This window comes from Garra rufa, chromosome 4 (assembly GCF_049309525.1).
Source record: "Garra rufa chromosome 4, GarRuf1.0, whole genome shotgun sequence".
NCBI lineage: Eukaryota > Metazoa > Chordata > Actinopteri > Cypriniformes > Cyprinidae > Garra > Garra rufa.
Window position 1 is genome coordinate 32,573,529 of NC_133364.1, and position 21,199 is coordinate 32,594,727.

Below are 21,199 nucleotides of genomic sequence, written 5' to 3' on the forward strand. Positions count from 1 at the left end.
AGGACTCCTTTGTTCTCCCAACAGCAAGAGGCTCTCATTGTTGATATGGTCCGTCAAAACAATGTCATCCGACTGCGTGAAATACAGCAAAGACTTGTAGAAGACAATGTAAACTTTGAAGGTATCAACAGTGTCAGCCTTTCTACCATTTCCCGTGTCCTCCATCGCAACAGGGTAAGCATGAAGCAAGTGTACAGAGTACCCTTTGAGCGCAATTCAGAAAGGGTCAAAGATCTACGATATCAGTATGTGCAAGTAAGTGTACACTTTCATCACTGATGCTTACAGTACAAGTTTGTAGCCTACAGTTATTGTCCTATACTGTTACTGTAACTGCACTATATTGTAGTGTATGTAAATCAGGAGTATATAAATCATGTACAGAAGTATTGTCTTTCTGTAACACTTACAAAACTATTTATTTATCTCTTTTATATATAGAGGGTGTTTGAAATGGATTCCCTGGAAAGGCCCCATGAATATATTTTTGTAGATGAAGCAGGGTTCAATCTGGCGAAGAGGAGAAGGAGAGGCTGGAACATAATTGGCCAGTGTGCCATTGTGGAAGTCCCTGGCCAGCGTGGTGGCAATGTCACCCTATGTGCAGCTATAAGCAATGGGGGGGTTCTCCACCATCATGCAACCCTGGGGCCATATAACACTGACCATCTTCTTACATTTATGGGTGGTCTTCGGGATGTTTTGTTTGAACGTGAGCAGGATCATCAGCAGGCAGTGCATCCTGTGTATGTTGTGGTTTGGGACAATGTCAGCTTTCACCGTAGTGTCCGAATACGTGAGTGGTTCAATATCAACCAGCGATTCGTGAATGTTTGCCTTCCACCATACAGCCCTTTCCTCAACCCAATAGAAGAGTTTTTCTCTGCGTGGCGATGGAAGGTCTATGACCGTAACCCATACACAAGGGTAAATCTTTTACAGGCAATGGAATTGGCCTGTGATGACATAGGTGTGGAGTGTTGTCAAGGCTGGATCCGGCACACGAGAGGGTTCTTCCCCCGTTGTCTAGGAAGGGACAACATTGCATGTGATGTGGACGAAGTCCTCTGGCTGGACCCAGCACGAAGACGGGATGCTGAGGCAGAATGAGTCTCTCATTGACTTTGATTTTGCAATTGCACAATATTTCGTGTAATACGCTTTTCATTTAGAGTCTTTGTTCTTTGGGCTTACTTTATTTTTATGCTGAAAATACAGAAATTCAATACTGTATTACTTGCAGTACTTACAGTATGCAATATATTTGCTGTACTGAATTGAATGAGTTGTGAATTATTTACTTTTATTTATGGCAAAATTATTTTCTATATGCAATAAACATTGTTTTCTCTACGCCCTGGACGCTGTGTTGTCAATTTTTTGATGTGGTGTCTAATGAATGCTGATGAGTGTTTATATATTGACTGGCTGTGTTTATGTTTTGAAAGCATTGTTTGATTTTGAGCACAGATCAAATGGTTTTGAGGCAAGTGTTTGATTTTGCCAGAAGAGTCAGGGGTTTTGTGAATGTAGTTTAAAGACTGGGTTTTGTGTTTAAAGTTTTGAGAATATGGGTGAAGGTTTAAAAAAATGTGTTTTAGCAATTGTGAAATACTGTAATGGCATTGTTCTCACGGACCATATCAAAAATTAGGGTCTCTTGGTGTGGGGAGGAAATACCTGTCCTCCCACCCCCATGTGGCAGTCTTTCAATTCTACAAAAAGAGAACACGGAGTTACAAAAAATACATGGAATACTATGCCAACAAACTGTTAGACCAACCCTCCATTACAATACTACAGTACATTGGTACAGTGATGTACTGAAACATATATTGACTTACAGTATACTGTGGTACAGTATATACAGTTGGTAAGTCCCGCCCATCCGTAAAACCCCACTGGACCCCTAGATTGAAAAATCGTCAATGCAAGTGAATGTGAGAAAATAATTATTTTGGTATGAGCATGAGGGAGGCTGTATACCCCTCAATAAATATTTTCTCACATTCACTTGCATTGACGTTTTTTCAATCTAGAGGTCCAGTGGGGTTTTTACGGATGGGCGGGACTTACCAGCTCTATAGTATGTCATACAGTAATTGCTGTCAACATTTACATACTGTATTATAATGTCAAAAAATGGTAATTACCTGTTCTTTTTTTCTAAATCTTTGGATTATGGTGGACACAGTGAATCTACTGATGTTTGGTTGTACACCGGCAGCCATATCACCCTGTAGCCCAAGATTGGTCGCCCACTGAAGCTAAGCAGGGATGAGCCTGGTTGGGAGACCTCTTGGGAAAACTAGGTTGCTGCTGGAAGAGGTGCTAGTGAGGCCAGCAGGGGGTGCTCACCCTGTGGTCTGTGTGGGTCCTAGCACCCCAGTATAGTGATGGGGACACTGTACTTCCAAAAAGCACCGTCCTTCGGATGAGACGTTAAACCGAGGTCCTGACTCTCTGTGGTCATTAAAAATCCCAGGATGTCTTTTGAAAAGAGTAGAGGTGTGACCTTGGAGACAGAGTAATGAAGCCAATCACATATTCTGATTGGCTTCATTACTCTGTCTCCTCTCCACCAGTAAGCTGGTGTGTGGTGGGCGTTCTGGCGCACTATGGCTGCCGTCGCATCATCCAGGTGGATGCTGCACACTGGTGGTGGATGAGGAGATACCCCTGACACAGTAAAGCGCTTTGAGTGTCTAGAAAAGTGCTATATAAATGTAACAAATAAAGAGTGATTGATTCAATCAGTGGGTTTAGGCAACTGAGCATTTGGTTCAGACAATTGGGTTTAGTTTTTTAGCAATTGAGAAAAACTGTATTAGAAATACAATTTAAACCCCATCTAGATGGCATCCAAACATAAAATGGTTACATAACCCTGAATTTCTTGATTTTGTAGAAAGCAAAATTGATTTATATTTTGAGTGTAATACAAATCAGACCTCAGTTCAATAAGATGGGAGGCATTTAAGGCCTATATTAGAGGTCAAATGATCGGCTTCACTAGTTCTAAAACCAACAGATCTAACCTTAAAATGATAGAATTAGAACGAAGTATCAAAGTCTTAGAAGAAGAAAGTCTCAGGAAACATACTCCTGAACTTAGACAGGAACTTCTGTTACTTAAAGCAGAACTGAATGACATGTCTACTAATTGTCAGGGGTGCGTGCAGGAGTAGACGAGACGATAGACAATATTTACAAAGTACAATATATTTAATATAAATCTCAGAGTGGAACAAGGCTGGAACAAGGCAGGAACATCACACACACATCTAAATCACAGAAGGACCGACAGGGAACTGAAATCAAAGACAGACTTTTAAAGACAGACTAATCAATAAACACAGGTGACACAGATGACTAATAATTACAAGGACAGGTGCAGGGAATCACAATGACGAAGGGCTAAACCAAATGACAGATCAACGGGGGGAAGACAAATGGGCAAAACCAATGACAAGACAGACAGAACTGTGACATTACGCCCCCCTCCGGAAAGGCGCGTCCTCGCGCCGTGGAAAAAACGAAAAAACGAGAGGGGCGGAAAACCAGGAAACCAGAGTCAATGAGGGTGGGGGCTCCGGCGGAGGACGCAACCCCCGGAGGAGGACCAGAACAAAAGTCCAGGTAACAAAAAAGACAGTCCAAGGGGGCGACGACGGTGGGAGGAGCCAGGGAGGAAACAGGAGGGACCTGAAGCAGGAGAGCAGGACCCAGATCGCAGCCAGGATGACGGCCCACGGAGGAGCCGACGGAGGGAGGAGCCATGGTGGAGGAAGGACCGCCGACTCCGTGGGGCCGACCGACAGAGGCAGAGCAGCTGGCAGAGGAACCCGAAGCGGAGATGGAGAGCCGAAGATCCAGGGCGACACCGCGGATCCGGAGGGCCAAGGCGGAACAGGAGGCTCTGGTGGCCGAGGCGGAGGCGGAGATCCGGAGGTCCGCGGCGGAACCGGAGCGACAGAGGACGAAGGCGACGCTGACGGGAAGGAGGAGCCTGACAGAGCCGGAGGGACAGAGGGACGAGGCGAAGCCAGAGGAGTGGAGTCCCGAGGCGGCGGATGGTCGACGACTGACCAAGGCGGAGCCGGAGGGACGATGGAGCCCGGTGGAGCTGGTGGGCCGACGGGCAACGGTGGAGAGGAGGGCGTCGAGAGCCGTGGTGGAGCCGCAGGGTCGGAGGGCCGAGGTGGAGATCTGGACTCGTAGGCTGGAGGCGGAGCTGAGGAATCCTCCAGCCATGCCACCGATGTAAGCTGGCATCCCTGCGGCGAGCCCACTGCAGAGATGGTGGGCTGAGGGTGAGCAAGGGGACTGACTGATGACCTGGGAGACTTTGGGCGGCTGGGCGGAACCAGCGGGGATTCAGGACGGCTGGGCGGAACCAGCGGGGACTCAGGACGGCTGGGCGGAACCAGCGGGGACTTAGGACGGCTGGGCGGAACCAGCGGGGATTCAGGACGGCTGGGCGGAACCAGCGGGGACCAGGCAGATTCAGACAGACGAGGGCAGGTGGGAAGGAAGTCTATGCAGGTCAGTGGCTCAGAGAAAAAGTCTATTAAGTCATATGATATTGTATCCTCGACTTCGGAAAAGAAGTCGATCAGATCCCCAGAGTGTTCCATCTCACCCCCAGCGGAGTTGCAGTGGGCAGGGCTCTCCATTTCCCTCACTTGCTCCACGTCGCAATCCACCGTCACAGATGTAGAATCCGGCTCACGCACCTGGTCAGCCGGAGAGGGCTCTGGCTCTGTCGCTCGCGGCTCTAGTCCCTCATCCGCGGTGCACTCGGGTTCCCGCTCTGCATGTCGGGGCGATGATTGGCTGCTCTCTGGGTCGTGAGTGGGGCTGACGTCCTCCTCGACGAAGCCGACAGTCCAGGAAGATCCACTGGACGCCAGCACCCACTCGATGTATCCGGCAAGGCTCTCTCGAGGACCCTCCCCGGACAGCTGCGTCTTGATGTTTTCATGTAATCCATTGCGGAAGAACGTGCACAAGCAGCTGTCCGGGTAATGAGTAGATGGCACGAGGAACAGAAAGTCTCTGATGTGGTCCTCGAGAGAGCGGTTCCCCTGCTTCAGGAGGATGATGAAAACAGCAGGGTCATCCATGAGGAAAAAAAATAAATCACTGATACAAAAAAAAAACGGAAAATAAACGCAGGGAGAGGTGCCGGGTAAACTGTACTTGGTCGGTCCTTATGTCAGGGGTGCGTGCAGGAGTAGACGAGACGATAGACAATATTTACAAAGTACAATATATTTAATATAAATCTCCGAGTGGAACAAGGCAGGAACATCACACACATCTAAATCACAGAAGGACCGACAGGGAACTGAAATCAAAGACAGACTTCTAAATACAGACTAATCAATAAACACAGGTGACACAGATGACTAATAATTACAAGGACAGGTGCAGGGAATCACAATGACGAAGGGCTAAACCAAATGACAGATCAACGGGGGGAAGACAAATGGGCAAAACCAATGACAAGACAGACAGAACTGTGACACTAATAAAGCTGTGGCTAATTTAACTAAACTTAAACAAACATATTATGACCAAGGAGAAAAGTCTGGAAGGATGTTGGCATGGCATATCAAGGCTCAACAAAATGTAAATGAGATTAATGCAATAGAAATTGTAGATGGACAAAACACTGTGGTTCCAAGTGAAAGGCCTTTAAAAACTATTTTGAAGATCTTTATAAATCCTCATCGCCAGGGAATAATCATATTTATAAAACTTTTTTAGTCTCACTATCTGAGGAAGACTCCAAAACATTGGATCAACCAATTGAAGAATCAGACTTAATAGCTGCTATTAATTGTATGAGTAGTGGGAAAGCGCCAGGCCCTGATGGTGTCCCTATAGACATATATAAGATCTTTTATAATAAATTGATACACCCAATTATTGATATGTTAAATGAATAATTTAATAATGAAGAACTGCCTTTATCCATGCGTTCTGCCCTCATAACCTTTTTTTGAACTTTTATTAACAACAGTCAACGTAAATACAAACAATAACAACAGTCCTGAGATTGGGCCCGAGCTCTCAAATAAAGATATACCTGTATATGGTTACAATAAAGATCTGAGGAAAAAATTAAAATAAATAGACAAACTTCAAGCAAAAATACAAACTTAAAAGAGACATAAGTGGCCTATCCAACAAGACTTTGAATTGGTCCCCATCTTCTTTCAAAGATGTGAGTCTTCAGCTGTAGCTGTGCTGTCAACTGTTCCATTGAATATAACTGTCTGATTTTTTGTATCCATTGTGAGACCGTGGGTGGTTCAGGTTTCAACCAATAAGTTGTTATCATTTTTCTTGCAGCCATTAGTAGGAGATGTAGCAAAGTTTTCTGATCATGGGACAGATAATCCGGGAATTTGTCCAGTAGACACGTTAAAGGGTCCCAGGAAAGATTCACTTTAAGGAACTTTTCTACCAGCCCCCTAACTTCAGTCCAAAAGTGTTGAACAATGGGACAGTCCCAAAATATGTGCGTTTGATCACCCACAAGTCCACAGTTTCTCCAGCACATATTGCTACCCCAACTCCCAGAGCGAAAAGACTTTAGTGGTGTCCTGAAAAATTTTAGACTTCCAGTCAAACTCCTTCCACATTTGACTCCCCACCCCCTTATGGCAACCAGAACAAACACCAACCCAAGTATCATCATCCAATGTCACATTGAGTTCCATTTCCCATTGTTGTTTTATATGTTGGGTATTATCCGACATATCCATCATCAGTTTGCAGTAAATTAAGGACACTTGTTTTTTCATTACACCATTGTTTTCAATCAGATGAATCAAATGTTTTTCTATGTTTGTTGGTTCTCTTCTGAGCTGATCCCAGTCCTTATGTTTTGTTAAATAGTCCCTTATTTGTAAATATCTGTAATGGTCCCCTGAGGGTAGATTAAAATTGTTTCTTAGTTGGGCGAAGGTTTTCATTACATTTCCCTCAAAGAGTTGGTTTACAGTGATAAGCTTTTTCTCCGCCCACTTATCAAAGCCCCTGTCCGTTAAAGATGGAAGAAATTCAATATTCCTGCTTATGGACATGGCTCGCGAGAGGACCACCAATCCTCTTGATTGTTTTTGTACCTGGTTCCAGATTTTTAGAGTATTTTTAACCCATAAATTTTCGATCTTCATTTTCTTCTGTGTCTCTAGACCAGAGGTTCTCAACTCTGGCCCTCGAGGTCCACTTTCCTGCAGAGTTTACCTCCTACCTTGATCAAACTCACCTGCCTGTAACTTTTTAGTAATGATGAAGAGCTTGATTAGCTTGTTCAGGTGTGTTTGATTAGGGTTGGAGCTAAACTCTGCAGGAAAATGGACCTCGAGGGCCAGAGTTGAGAACTTCTGCTCTAGACCAATGAATGGGAGCCACAATAGAGATATTCCAGGCATTGACTCCTCCTCCATGGAGACCCATATTGTTTTTGGATCACGAATGATCCAGGCCACTATTGCTCTTATTTGGGCAGCCCAATAATACATTTTTATGTTAGGCAGCCTCAGGCCACCATTATCCTTATCTGACATCAGAATTTTAAGGCGCACTCTTGGCCTTTTGTTCTGCCAAATAAATTTTGAAATGCATTTTTCTAATGATTTGAATGCAGATTGTGGTACAAAAACAGGGAGGCTTTGAAATATGAACAGTAATATTGGTAGAACATTCATTCTAATACATTCAATTCTTCCTAGGAGAGAAAGTGGAAGTACGTCCCATCTATTCAAATCAGTTTTGATTTCCCTAAATAACTTTTCGTGATTAGATGAAAACAACTGAATGGTCTTAGGGGTAATTGTTACCCCCAGGTATTTAAACCCCTGTGTGGAATGTCTGAATGAGACCAAATTATCTAACTGTGATGGCCAGTTCCCAACAATCATTAATGCTTCAGATTTATTTGTATTAACCTTGTATCCCGATACAGTACTATACTCATTAAGGCTTTGGAGCAGGGCAGGAATGGTGGTAATAGGATTTTCCAAAAATAATAAAATATCATCCGCAAAAAGAGACAGTTTATGAGGAGCATTGGTTTCATCTCTTTTCCTTGTATGAGAGGATTGGATCTAATCAGTTCGGCCAGCGGCTCTATGTTAAGTGCAAATAAAGAGGGGGAAAGGACTTCACCCTGTCTAGTACCGCATCCCAATGAGAAAAAATCAGAGCAGTGGCCATTAACCCTTACTCGTGACCTGGGGTCTTTATAAAATATTTGGATCCATTTAATAAAGATGTCATTAAAACCCATATGTCTGAGAGTCTGCTGTAGAAAGGCCCAATCCACTCTGTCGAACGCCTTCTCAGCATCTAAGCTGAGCAGCATTGATGGGGTGTTCCTTTTTTGCGCTATTATTTGGAGATTTAAGGCTCTTCTGACATTATCTGTTCCTTGTCTCTGTGCAATGAAACCAGTCTGGTCAGGTTTGACAAGTTTTCTTATGTAGTTTTGAATTCTGTTTGCAATAATGGCCGTAAGTATTTTTAGATCAACACATAGAAGGCTGATGGGACGATAAGAGGTGCAGAGTGTTGGGTCTTTGCCCTCTTTATGGATGACACTAATAATGGCTTCAGACCATGACCGGGGGGGGGGGGGGACGGACACCTTCTGAGAGAGCGTAATTGTAGACCTTATGCAGAATTGGAGTCAACTCTTTTTCAAACACTCTGTAGTATTCTCCAGGGAGTCCATCCACTCCTGGAGATTTGATATTTTTAAGTTGCATAATGCTTTTTTTAATTTCTTCTTTTGTAATTGGGCTTGTTATTTGGTTAGCTTCCTCTTCGGTCAGTTTACTAAGATTAATTGATTTAAGCAGATCTTCAATCTTTTCCATTTTATTTGGGCAGTCCTCTTCCCTATATAACTCCTGGTAGTAGCTGGCAAATGCCTTTGTAATATCCTTCGGCTGCTGCATCATATCCCCAGATTTTGGGCATTTTATTTTATGCACTACTCTGCTTGATTGCGATTTACGCAGCTGAAATGCTAACAGGCGACTAGCCCTATTCCCAAATTCATAATATTTTTGGTTTGTGAATCTCAGCTGCCCCTCTGCTTTGTAGGTTAACAAGTTGTTCAGTTGTTGTCTAGTCTCTTTTAGTTTATCCAGTAAGTCATCCTTCCGAGTTGTCTGAAATTCTCTTTCCAATGCCCTGATTTTGTTTTCTAATTCTAATTGTTCTGCAATTCTCTCTTTTTTTTAATCTCGAACAAATTGCAATAATATTGCCTCTTAGGACACATTTGGCTCCCTCCCATAACACTGTTGGAGACACCCCATCCTTATCATTAAATTCAAGATAGTCAATAATACTTTTTTGTAACTCTTGTTTAACTATTTCTTTATTTAATATAGATACATTGGCTCTCCAATATTTAAAATTGTTATTTGGGCTCATCTTTAATTTTAAACATACTGGAGCATGGTCTGAGATGGTGATTGCTTCTATATTACATTCAGTGGCTCTAAAGGAGTCTGCTCCCGACATCAGGAACATATCCAACCTTGAGTGGGTACCGTGAACCTGTAAGAAAAACGTAAAATCTCTCTCCTTGCGATGTAAGCTGCGCCAAACATCTACCAAGCCTAACTCCCCCATCAGTGTTAAAAGAGCCAGAGACTTTTGGGATTTTGAAAATGAACCAGCAGGGAGCCTATCAACAGCTGCTCTCAAAACACAATTGAAGTCCCCTCCAGTCAGAATAATCCCTTCTGCTTTATCCGCTATCAATGATGCCATCTTCTTGAAAAAATTTGGGTTGTCCTCGTTTGGAGCATATAAATTAAGTAAAGTTATTTTAATGCCCCCTATACTTCCAATTACCATCACATACCTCCCCTCTTTATCACAGAAATTTTTCTCATGAGAAAAATAAATAGATTTATTGAAAAGAATTGTGACACCCCTCTTTCTCCCATTGTGATATGAGGAGCTATATTGCTGGTCAACCCATTCCCTCCTCAGCTTCAAATACTCCTTTTCTGAAAGATGTGTCTCCTGAAGCATAGCTATAGCACAGTTAAATTTCTTTAATTGGTTGAGTACTTTTTTCCTCTTAATGGGGCTACACAGCCCTTTAACATTATAAGTAACACAAATTAGATTGTTCATCTCGTATTATGAACTTATTCATCATGGAGCACAAAGAAAAATGTTTTTTAAATATTAGCAGGAATTGGCCCATTTTCAATCTCAGGACATGAAGAACATTAACAACATAAAACAACAAAAATGAACAGAACAATGTAGGCTTCCACATAACAGACTGGATCAGTCAGTTATCAAATCTGAAAAGTCCAGTCCCCGGTGTTTCCTGGGCAGAGGGTGGTGACTGGTCCTCCGTGGAAAACAAAACTAAACGTTTTGCATCGATGTGTCCGGCTCTCAGAGCAGTCCGTTGCACGCCAAGCCGTGGAAAGATGAAACTCCACTCGCTTTTCCTCCCGCCCCGCCCGGCGTTAAAACAGTTTATTATAATTCTCCTAACTGGTATCAGTCTCAAACATAAGATGAACTCGGCGAAGAAACAAAGAATAAAGAATCAGCTCACTCCTTTGTGGTGAAGGAGGATTCAATCCCTGCGTATGAACGTGTTTGCGGGCCACTCCATGCTCTCGCTCCCGCAATGCTCCATCCGTGTCGGGACAGCTCCGCTTCCAGCCGCTCCCTCTCGTCCACGCGCACCTTCACCCCCATTTTCTCAAGTACAGGTTGAGCATCTGACATCGTCGGAAAGGTTTTCTCACTGTCTTCTAGGGCCACTCTCAGCTGTGCAGGAAAAATACACCTGGCTCTGATGTTCTTCGTCCTCAGCTGCTTAACTGCGTCACGCACAAGCGATCTTTTCTTCTGCAATTCAGGAGAAAAGTCGTGGTCCAAGTATATCTGACCTTCTTTGTACATTTTTTTTGCTCCCATGCTTTCCTTAGAATAGTCTCTTTGACAGAGTAGTCCAGAAACTTTACAATCAAGGATCGCAGAGCAACATCTGGATTTTTAGACCTGGCGGTGAGTGCTCTGTGAGCTCTCTCGATGCTGATGTTCATCTCTGGGGGTATTTGAAGGGCGGATTTAAGCAACTCTTGTACAAAAAGTTTTACATCTTTTCCCTCGCTTCCCTCTGGCACACGGTAGATTCTCAAGTTGCTTCTCCGTAGTCTGTTCTCCATGTCCTCGCAGCGCACAGTCCGAATGGCCTGCTCATGGCGCTTCACAGTATCTTCGTTAGCGCTGATGCGGTCCTCCGCCTCCGTGGTTCTCTTTTCCAAATTTGTCACTTCATCTTTTAGTCCCTTAAAGGCCGTTTCTAGTCTCGTTAAGGAGAGCTGAGTTTGCGTGTGTCCCTCTTGGTTGTCTTTCCTCATTTTCTCGAGTTCCTCCAATATTCTTAATCCAGTTGTGCGTGCTAGCATCTACAGCCGCAGGTGAACACGAGGCTTGTTTCAGAGTCAACTATTTCAGATTGTCCCCTTTGTCTTTAACTTGATCCTGTTTTTGCGATCCCTTACCTCTCAGGGATGATGCCATATTGTATGAGTGAAGATTCGCCGAGTTTTATGTAGTTTAGTTAGGAAATATATTCGTATATGAACGGAGCAAATTCTTCAAGCTGCTGCTAGCAACATGACGTCACCTGCCCTCATAACCTTAATTCCAAAACCAGGGAAAGATCCTACGAAATGTGGTTCTTACAGACCGATTAGTCTTTTAAATTCAGACACTAAGATAATTGCTAAAGTATTAGCTAGTAGACTTGAAAAATATTTACCATCATTAATTAATCCTGATCAAAGCGGCTTTGTAAAAGGTAGACAAGCTTTTCATAATATACGTCACGTGTTAAATGTCACTTAAAAAAAGAGGAGCCTGATACTGCTTTACTCTCCCTAGATGCAGAGAAGGCTTTTGATTGAGTGGAGTGGGGCTATCTTTTGATATCCTTTTACGTTTTGGTTTCGGTCCTTATTTTAGAAAATGGATACAAATTTTATATTAACACCCTATGGCAGAGATTTTGACGAATAATAAAATCTCTAAATCATTTCAGCTTTCTCGTGGCACACGCCAGGGATGCCCCCTGTCACCGCTCCTTTTCACATTGGCTATCGAACCTTTAGCCAGTGCAGTACGAAGAAATAAGGATATATCTGGGATTACAATTCATGGTATTGAAAATAAATTAGCTTTATATGCAGATGACATTATTTTATTCCTATCCAATTTAAGTAGATCCATACCATGTTTATTAAGTCTATTTAAAACATTTGGATCTTTTTCAGGCTATAAAATAAACGAGTCCAAATCTATGATTTTATTTCTTAAAGAATCAGAACGTCTCACACCCCCATGCAAACCCCATTTAAAAATACTCAGGAAGGTTTTAAGTATCTTGGCATTAATATCATGCCAGACATACATAATTTGGCCCCCAATAATTATAATCAGGTAACTAAATTAATCACGGAGTCAATTAATAAATGGTCACTTCTACCAATATCTAGATTGGACGCATCAGTATATTAAAAATGAATGTTCTCCCCAAATTCTTGTATTTATTTCAATCAATTCCCCTACCCCCACCACAAATCTTTTTTAGTAATATGAGGAAGCTCTTTACCAATTTCATTTGGGCAAATCGTCGTCACAGATTGAGGCTTTCTCTTTTGTATTTACCATATGAACGTGGGGGGTTGCAGGTGCCCAATCTTAAGTGGTACTACTGGGCAGCCCAGTTAAGAGCAGCAATGTTTTGGTTCACAAATAATAATTCTACCCCTTGGTTTCAGATTGAGACTGATGCATCTAGACAGCTGCCCTTGAACTTGTATTTGTACTCGGCACCCCTGCCTAAATTGAAAAAAGCCACTTGTAATCCCTTTGAGAGGTTCCTAAATTATCACAATTTACACCTATTTGGGGTAATACTACTTTCACACCTGGGACACATGACGCTGGATTCAAAATTTGGGCAACAAAAGGTTTGCATAAAGTGGGAGATTTATTTAGCAATGAAACTATGCTCAGTTTTCAGGAATTAAGACAAAAGTTTGATTTGCCTAAAACACATTTTTTTAAATATCTCCAAATTAGGAACTTTATTAACAAAATGCAGCATTCTCTTTTCTTGCCAGATCTGTCTCCTTAAGAAGAAGTTACATTAAACCACTTAAATGGTGCTAGGCAAATTTCTTTATTTTATAGACTAATTTCCACTAACTGTAAAGAAAATATGGAAAATAAACGTTTCGTATGGTGTCGAGATATAAATGAGAATATAATGGAAGAGGAGTGATAGAGAATCTGCCCAAAGACCCATACTCAGACGATTAATACAAGGTTCAAACTTTTGCAATATAAGTGGATTATGAGAGTATACATAACTCCAGAAATACTACACAAATTTAACCCCAACATTCCCGATCAATGTATAAAATGCAATCAGGAGATAGGAACTTTATGTCATTGTTTATGGAAGTGTCCCAAAGTTGAATGTTTTTGGGAGAAAGTTTTAGGCTTTGTATCCCTTGTATTGAAACAAAATGTGCCCAAATGTCCTAAACTCTGTATACTAAATATTTTCCCTGTAATGTGTACTTTTACTAGCTCTGATAAGAAAGTGTTGACATTCTGTTTATTACAAGCAAAACTCATTATAGCTTGTCACTGGAAAAATACAGAAAGTCCTAATTTTAAACAATGGTTACAAGAATTGTCTCACTGTTTAGCTTTGGAAAAACTCATATATTGTTAAAAAAAAACCTGAAAAGTTTTTCAAAGTGTGGAATGCCTTTTTAGGATTTCTAAAGGAAGCTGATCCAAATATGTTCTCTGGGTAACTTGGCTTAACATGCATCACCATATAATATTATTGTACCATTGCTTTGATTTCAATGGGTTTATGTATATGTACATATTATCTATATATATATAAACACATACATGTAATTTTAATGTATCTTTATTTTTTATTTTGATTATTATTATTATTATTTTTTTTTTAAATCAATAAAGACGTTGAAAAAAGAAGAAAAAATCTCTTGTTGGCTGATTCATCAACACAGTTTCACTGATGATCTAGGATAAATAGTAAACCCAGGATAGAGTGTCTCAGTGAATGTGGTCTGGACTGTGTGGATGAGGCTCATTGTGTCAGAGACGCTGTAGAAAAACAGAGTTCCTGCACTCTCATCCACATACACTCCGATTCTCTTGCTGATGGGCTTCACAGGGATATGAGTCAATATGTCCTTGTGCCGAAATGAATAACTGTAGGAAGAGCAGATCAAACTCCAGGACTGATCATTAGATCCAAACCCACAAAAATCATTTCCCTTTCTCCTGATGCTTTTATATGACACTGATATAAACACATTGCCATCCCCACTACTCTCAATCTCCCAGTAACAGCGTCCACACACACTCTCTCTACACAACACCTGAGGCACACAGTCAAATCTGTCTGGATGATCATGATACGATTGATTCTCTCTCACAAATATCACCTTTCTGTTCTCCTCAGACAGAATGAGTTTAGTGTTTGCTGTGTTTGGATCCAGTGTGAGAAAACAGGCATCTGAACACAAGAACAGAGACATTTAGAACACAACAACAATCACTACAGCTGTGTGTGTGTGTGTGTGTGTGTGTGTGTGTGTGTGTGTGTGTGTGTGTGTGTGTGTGTGTGTGTGTGTGTGTGTGTGTGTGTGGTATTCATCACGTTATGGGGACCAAATGTCCCCACAAGGATATTAATACCAGTAGATTTTGACCTTGTGGGGACATTTCTTAGGTCCCCATGAGGAAACAGGCTTATAAATCATGCACAATGAGTTTTTTTGATGAAGTAAAAGTATGCACAATCTCCTGTGAGGGCTAGGTTTAGGTGTAGGGTAGATGTAGGGCAATAGAAAGTATGGTTTGTACAGTATAAAAACCATTACGCCTATGGAATGTCCCCATAAAACATGTAAACCCAACGTGTGTGTGTGTGTGTGTGTGTGTGTGTGTGTGTGTGTGTGTGTGTGTGTGTGTGTGTGTGTGTGTGTGTGTGTGTGTGTGTGTGTGTGTATAGACATACATTTCTTCAGTCCTGCTGTTATCCTGGATTCTCCTCCATGATCCACACTAGAAAACACACACAGACACATTCAGTCAGTCAACAAACTGTTGTTATGCAGTTGCCAGGGTACCTGGGTGCTTGCAGTGATGTTGATAACATGTTCTAGGTGGTTGCTATGCAGCTGCAAGTGCACTCAGTGTGGTTGCTAGGGTATTCTGGGTGGTTTCTAGAGTGTTGCTATGCAGTTTCTAAGGTGCTCAGGGTGATTGCTAGACTGTTGCTATGTGGTACCTGCTTTGTGGTTGATAACAATCTGGTTGGTTGCTAGGGTGTTGCTATATGGTTGCTAGGGTACTTGGGGTACCCTTTATCTCGATATATCTCTTAATTGGTAGGGTGACCAGACATCCCGGTTTTCCAGGGACAGTCCCTGTTTTTTGGGGTCCTGTCCCTGACCCTGTTTTACAGCACGTTCAACACAACCTGCAAATACAGTTTAATAGCCTGACCAATATATCCAGCTGACAGTCGTATGATTGTGATTATTTTCACCAGCTGAGGGCGCTGTGTGCTATTACTGATTGGTTTCAAGGCAGTGGCATACTAACTTTACAGGTTAAAACAAAATATCAGGCTACTGTTTGTGTGCACTGTAAAACAAGGCACATGATAAGGTTGCAGGATTTTTTTGCTCGCAATATTAAACTTTTCTGAAACTTTTCTGTTGCAACAGTTTTGGAAGTGTCTAAAATGATTATACCGGCATGCGTAAGTCATTGGTGTTTGGTGAAATGTTTTCTTAAAGTAATTCTGTAATTTCTTGTTACATGCTGTAGGTTGTTCCTAATAGAGTGAGATATTGTTTTGTAATGTTTCAAAATGGGTACCTCAAGGACTGTGCTGCAGGGGGGAAATGTTGTGTCTGTAAAGGTAGTGTGTAACCACTAGATAGCAGTGGGTGACAGAGGGGAGACCGGATAAAGGAAAAGTAAAGAGAAATGAGAGAAACCGTATCTGAGTCTGCTTCTTTTTTTTGTTACAAAAGTACAAATATTACAAGTTAGAAAATATCAAACATTTGTTAAATACAGTTTTCTCATTCTCATTGTGTTCTCATATTTGTTTTATATTTAACTCCTTCAGCTCTGCTGCATATTTGGGATTTTTTTTTACTGATTTTGGCATACCTGAATTTAAAATAGCGCCATACTCACATACATTGGAGTAAATTAATAAAAATGGTCTTATTTTACAGAAAAAAAAATCTATATTTTAACAATAATAATAACAATGGAATAATTATATTTTTTCTCATAATTTTATGATAAATACAAATAAAAAAATCTAATTTAGCTTTTTTTATTATTAAGTTTTTACTTGAACGTCTGTTATTTGAAATTTGTTTGGTCTATGATGCTGCAGAAAGTTTCTTTTGATTCCACTATGGGCCAGTAAAATGGGGAAAAAATAATTAAAATGGTGGCATTTAAAAAAAAGTTACAGAGATTTAATTGAAGGGAGGCAAAATGTCCTCTAGGGGTCTCCATTCTGAAAGATAAGGCACCGGAATTGAAAAGTATCCCATTTCCACATACATAGGGCTAAATAGATGAAAATGGTCTCATTTTACACAAAACACCTTAAATTTTAACGGATGGGTGGTATAATTCATAATTATTATTGCATTTGTTCATAATTCATAGTTTTCCAACTCTCATTGAGCGAGACGCGAGCGCGCTAGAGGGTGTGTCCCATTTCGCGTTCCTTGTGCCCTCCTTCCTTACGTTTGCAAAGGCAGAACTCAAAAACGGATTGGCCTAGGAGTTTGATCATGTCTCTTTGGATAGATCTGATAGGGAGCTTTTCAGACATGTGACACATTACGTGATGACGTAATCGTCCGTCAATAGAAACGTGTTAAGGCAAAACTTGTAGAAACCGCACCATTCAACTCTTTCACAGATATTCATGCACGTATCAGAAATTATTTGAGATGCTGAGCAACACAGAAACTTCAGCACTGCCCCACAATTGTATCAATAAAATAGCTTTACCACTAATAAAGTTTTACCACTAGTAATAGTATTGTTTTTGTAGTAATTTAAAGCCACAGCTGCACTGTTAAAAGAGAAAATCAACGAAATAGCGGTAATTCATACATACACAATCTCTCTCTTTTTCTCTTGTAAATAACCACTTGATGAATTACACTTTTCTGAGAATAGAATCAGAGCTGGCCAGTGCAAAAGGCGATACAGGCAGTCACTTAGGGCAGTGGTTTTCAATCCTGGTCCTAGGGACCCACTGCTCTGCACATTTTGTGTGTCTCTCTAATTTACCACACCTGATTCAGTTCATCAGCTCATTAGGAGAGAGATCCATGTACTTAACCCTCCTGTTACCCTAAAATCCGCTAACACCTTTTTCCCACTGGGGTCAATTTGACCCCAAATTTAAAACCTCTAGAATATGATATTTTTTTGCTAAAAGGTTAGTGTCAGGTAATTGATGTCTTTGTTGACTACTTAACAACACTCTGAAACACCCCCCAACTTTCACTGTCAAAAACCTGTGACAAAATCTCACTGACAGAAAACCTTTGCGTAGAGGCCATTTTCGATTGAGAGAGCAATTCAACTGACAGTGGTTCTCGCAATACTACAGGTATGGTTGTGTTAGTTTTATTTTTTATTTTTATTATACTTAACATATAAAATTATAGTGCATATTATAAAATCATAGCATGTTATAGTGACCTCAATATCACCCAAAACAAATGTGTGTAAATTTTTTATATTTCTTATGTTTTATACAGCTAAAAGAACCTGGGGTCAAATTGACCCCAAAGAACACCGATGTAACAAAAATGTGTACAGGGCATTGAACAAATAATATCATGTTAGTTTTATGTTTACCAAGTTTTCCCCATTAAATTAGGAAAAGTCATTCAATCTGAAGCAAAAAAAAAAAAAAGTCAATTATATATGTACATACGTTAAACATTGAATGGGGTCAAATTGACCCCAAGGATAACAGGAGGGTTAACTGAGTGTGTCAGATAAGGGATACATACAAAATGTGCAGAGCTGTGGGTCCCCAGGACCAGGATTGAAAACCACTGACTTAGGGCCCCGCAGCCGCGAGGTTGTCAATTGGATTTTTAGGGGTGTTTGACTTGGAAGTGGCACTGTGCTGAAAGATATATATATATATATATATTCAGAGGTGAATAGACTGTTTTTTTAGTGACTGTTATATTAAAGATAATTAATACTGCTCTTTAATCATTTTTCTGAGATTTTGGGTTAGTATGATGTGTTTGTCTTGTAAGCTCTTTGCAGCTCTTTTTTAGTCAGAAAGCAGCTAGCTTGTGATGCTAACGACACTAGCAGACTTAGTGATTGTAAAGGTTATCAGACAAAAAGTTTTAACTTGTTTTTTGTTTGCTAGTTATGAGTGAAACAACACATCATTATTGTCTATCAAACAGTGTCACCTCGAGGAGTAAAGGTGAGTTGCATGTATTTAGTCATCAGATAATTACATATTTTTGTGCACAAAAAATATACTTACACTATTGCACACCTCAGGTTTCTAGCAACCCTACACACTTTATACAAAAAAAATTATTATCAGAAAACAGACATTCTTTTATATTTCATATTTATTTTGTGTTGTATTGTTTATAATGAATCAATTGAGGAATATTAAGTAATCTGATGCCAAACTTTAAAAAAAAAATGAAGGAGGGAGAAGGTAGCAAATGACGTCCCACGTCGCTAAAGACCAGAATTATGCGTTTAAGGGTTAAGCTGCACTACAATCTTCTGGGGCCTCATGTATCAACGCTGCGTACGCACAAAAACTTTGCTTACGCCAGTTTTCACTCTCACGGTCGGATTTACTAACAGTGAAATTAACGTGAGAATGTGCGTTGATCCACGCCAACTCCATGTCTGGCGTACGTGTTTTTTTTGTGCGTGTGTTTGTTTTATTTCCCTTGGCGACTCCTAGAGGCAATTATTTTAAATTGCACACTACAAAGTATCGCACCAACACATGTGAAAAACATTGCTATTAATTTATAATTGATAAAATGGGTTAATTGAGACAATATTTTTCTACCAATTATGTGATTTAGAACATATAAAAGCATTTGCAAATGTATACATCCCTTAGTCTATGGCAATGGCAGTGTTGGCCTTATTGGAGGACATTGTCAATGGCCAAATCCGAAGGGAACGCGTTTTTAGGGATCACAGTGATTTTCTGGCCCACGATGATGACTGGCTTATTAGCCGTTTCAGATTCCCAAGAGCTATCCTCTTGGAGCTCTGTGCTGAGTTGGGTCCAAATTTGGAAAGAGAGACAGCGAGGAGCCACGCATTACCCGTTCCCTTACAGGTGCTGACAACGCTTGGTTTCCTGGCAACTGGTTCTTTCCAAAGGGAACTGGCAGACCGCTCGGGGTTAAGCCAGTCGTCTTTGAGTCGTGCAATGCCAGCTGTATGGGACGGGATCATCCGCATGTCTAGCAGGTATATAAGGTTTCCATACCATGCAGTTGACCAGCCAAACATTAAAGCGCAATTTGCAGCGATCGCCGGTTTTCCTAATGTAATCGGAGCGATCGACTGCACGCACATTGCTATAAAGGCGCCATCTGAAGACGAATTTGCATACGTGAATCGGAAACATTTCCATTCAATAAATGTGCAAATAATATGTGATGCTCAAATGCGCCTAACAAATATTGTGGCAAGATGGCCTGGGTCAACCCATGATTCATTCATCCTCACAAACAGCATGGTTGGGATGAGGCTCCAAGGTGGCAGGGTGCGAGATGGGTGGCTTCTTGGTGAGTGAGGTATTTAAAGAAATTATTACAGCTGAGTTTTATTTTAATTTATTGAGCATAATTATTTAACTGCATATCAGGAGACCGCGGTTATCCATTAAAGACGTGGCTGTTAACCCCCCTCAACAACCCACAAACTGACCAAGAGCGCAGATACAATGATGCCCATTCTCGCACTCGGTCAGTTGTAGAGCGGGCGATTGGGCAGCTGAAATGCCGGTGGCGCTGCCTTGATAAGAGTGGAGGGGTGCTGCTATACCGCCCTAATAAAGTGTGCCGCATCGTGCTGGCCTGTGGTGTGCTGCACAATGTCGCGCACAGACATGGCATACCTCTTGGTGAGGAAGTGGCACCGCCAGATAACCCAGACCCAGGACCAGCGTTCATACAGCCCAACCAAGAAGCCATTCAAGCCCGCCAACGTGTGGTTGGGGCAATATAAAAGGTAATCAGAGACAACATTTATTTTTTGACCAATTCCTTTAATGACTGGCTTATGTCTGTGAGTGCATCAGTTATATTTTTAGGTGACTGTTAACTTCTCCAATGGCCCTAACAATTTGCTGTTGTGACTCCAGAACAGCATGCGTCAAGACGCGGCCTGACGGACGAGCCTCAGCACTGGGGGGAGCGCTGGAAATGCCGGAGACACTGGGTCCTGGCTGCTCAGGAGGCAATGACTCCGAGTGCGTGCCAGTGGATGTTCCTGCACCATCTAAGTCTAAATAAAAACAAGCACGTTAACTGATATTTGAGTCCATTTTTTTATGGGTACACGCATATTTATAAATGCAACGGATACATAAATTAAAGTCTCCTATGTACCGCTACATTGCATGTATTGGAAACTTAAATGTAAACTGGTATGTTTACCAAAGTTAAGACATAAAATGAGAAGTTACCTTCGTGGGGTTCTTCTAATACATCCGTGTCTCCCACAGACACGGATACTACTCCAGAAAGTAAAGTGTCGCCCACAATTGAGGCAACTCTCTCCTCAAAGGGTGTTAGTTCAGCATCCCCTGTTCCCCCGCCTGTTCGGTCCACACTTTGACGGTGCGCCGCTGTTCTCCTCTTAACCTGCACCTTAACGTCGGACCATTTCTTTTTTAATTCGGTCACAGTGCGATGTTCAGACCCCACTGCGTTAACTGCGTCAGCTAAACTCTCCCACTCTATTTTTTTTCTTTTGTTATTAATTCCGGAGGACAAACTTGCAA

At 41.4% G+C, this 21,199-nt stretch overlaps 2 protein-coding genes across 2 annotated transcripts in view; one reads left to right on the plus strand and one right to left on the minus strand.

The window, feature by feature from the left end:
* LOC141333833 (uncharacterized) overlaps positions 1-21,199 on the plus strand; it is a 376,082-nt gene that overhangs the window by 137,272 nt on the left and 217,611 nt on the right. The window lies entirely within an intron of this gene.
* LOC141333827 (NACHT, LRR and PYD domains-containing protein 3-like) overlaps positions 13,053-21,199 on the minus strand; it is a 54,735-nt gene continuing 46,588 nt past the window's right edge. The window contains exons 9-10 of the mRNA XM_073838976.1: positions 15,140-15,186; positions 13,053-14,635 (exon numbers count right to left, since the gene is read on the minus strand). Of these exons, the coding sequence (XP_073695077.1) occupies positions 14,115-14,635; positions 15,140-15,186 (568 nt within the window). The 3' untranslated portion in view covers positions 13,053-14,114. The remainder of the gene's footprint in view (positions 14,636-15,139; positions 15,187-21,199) is intronic.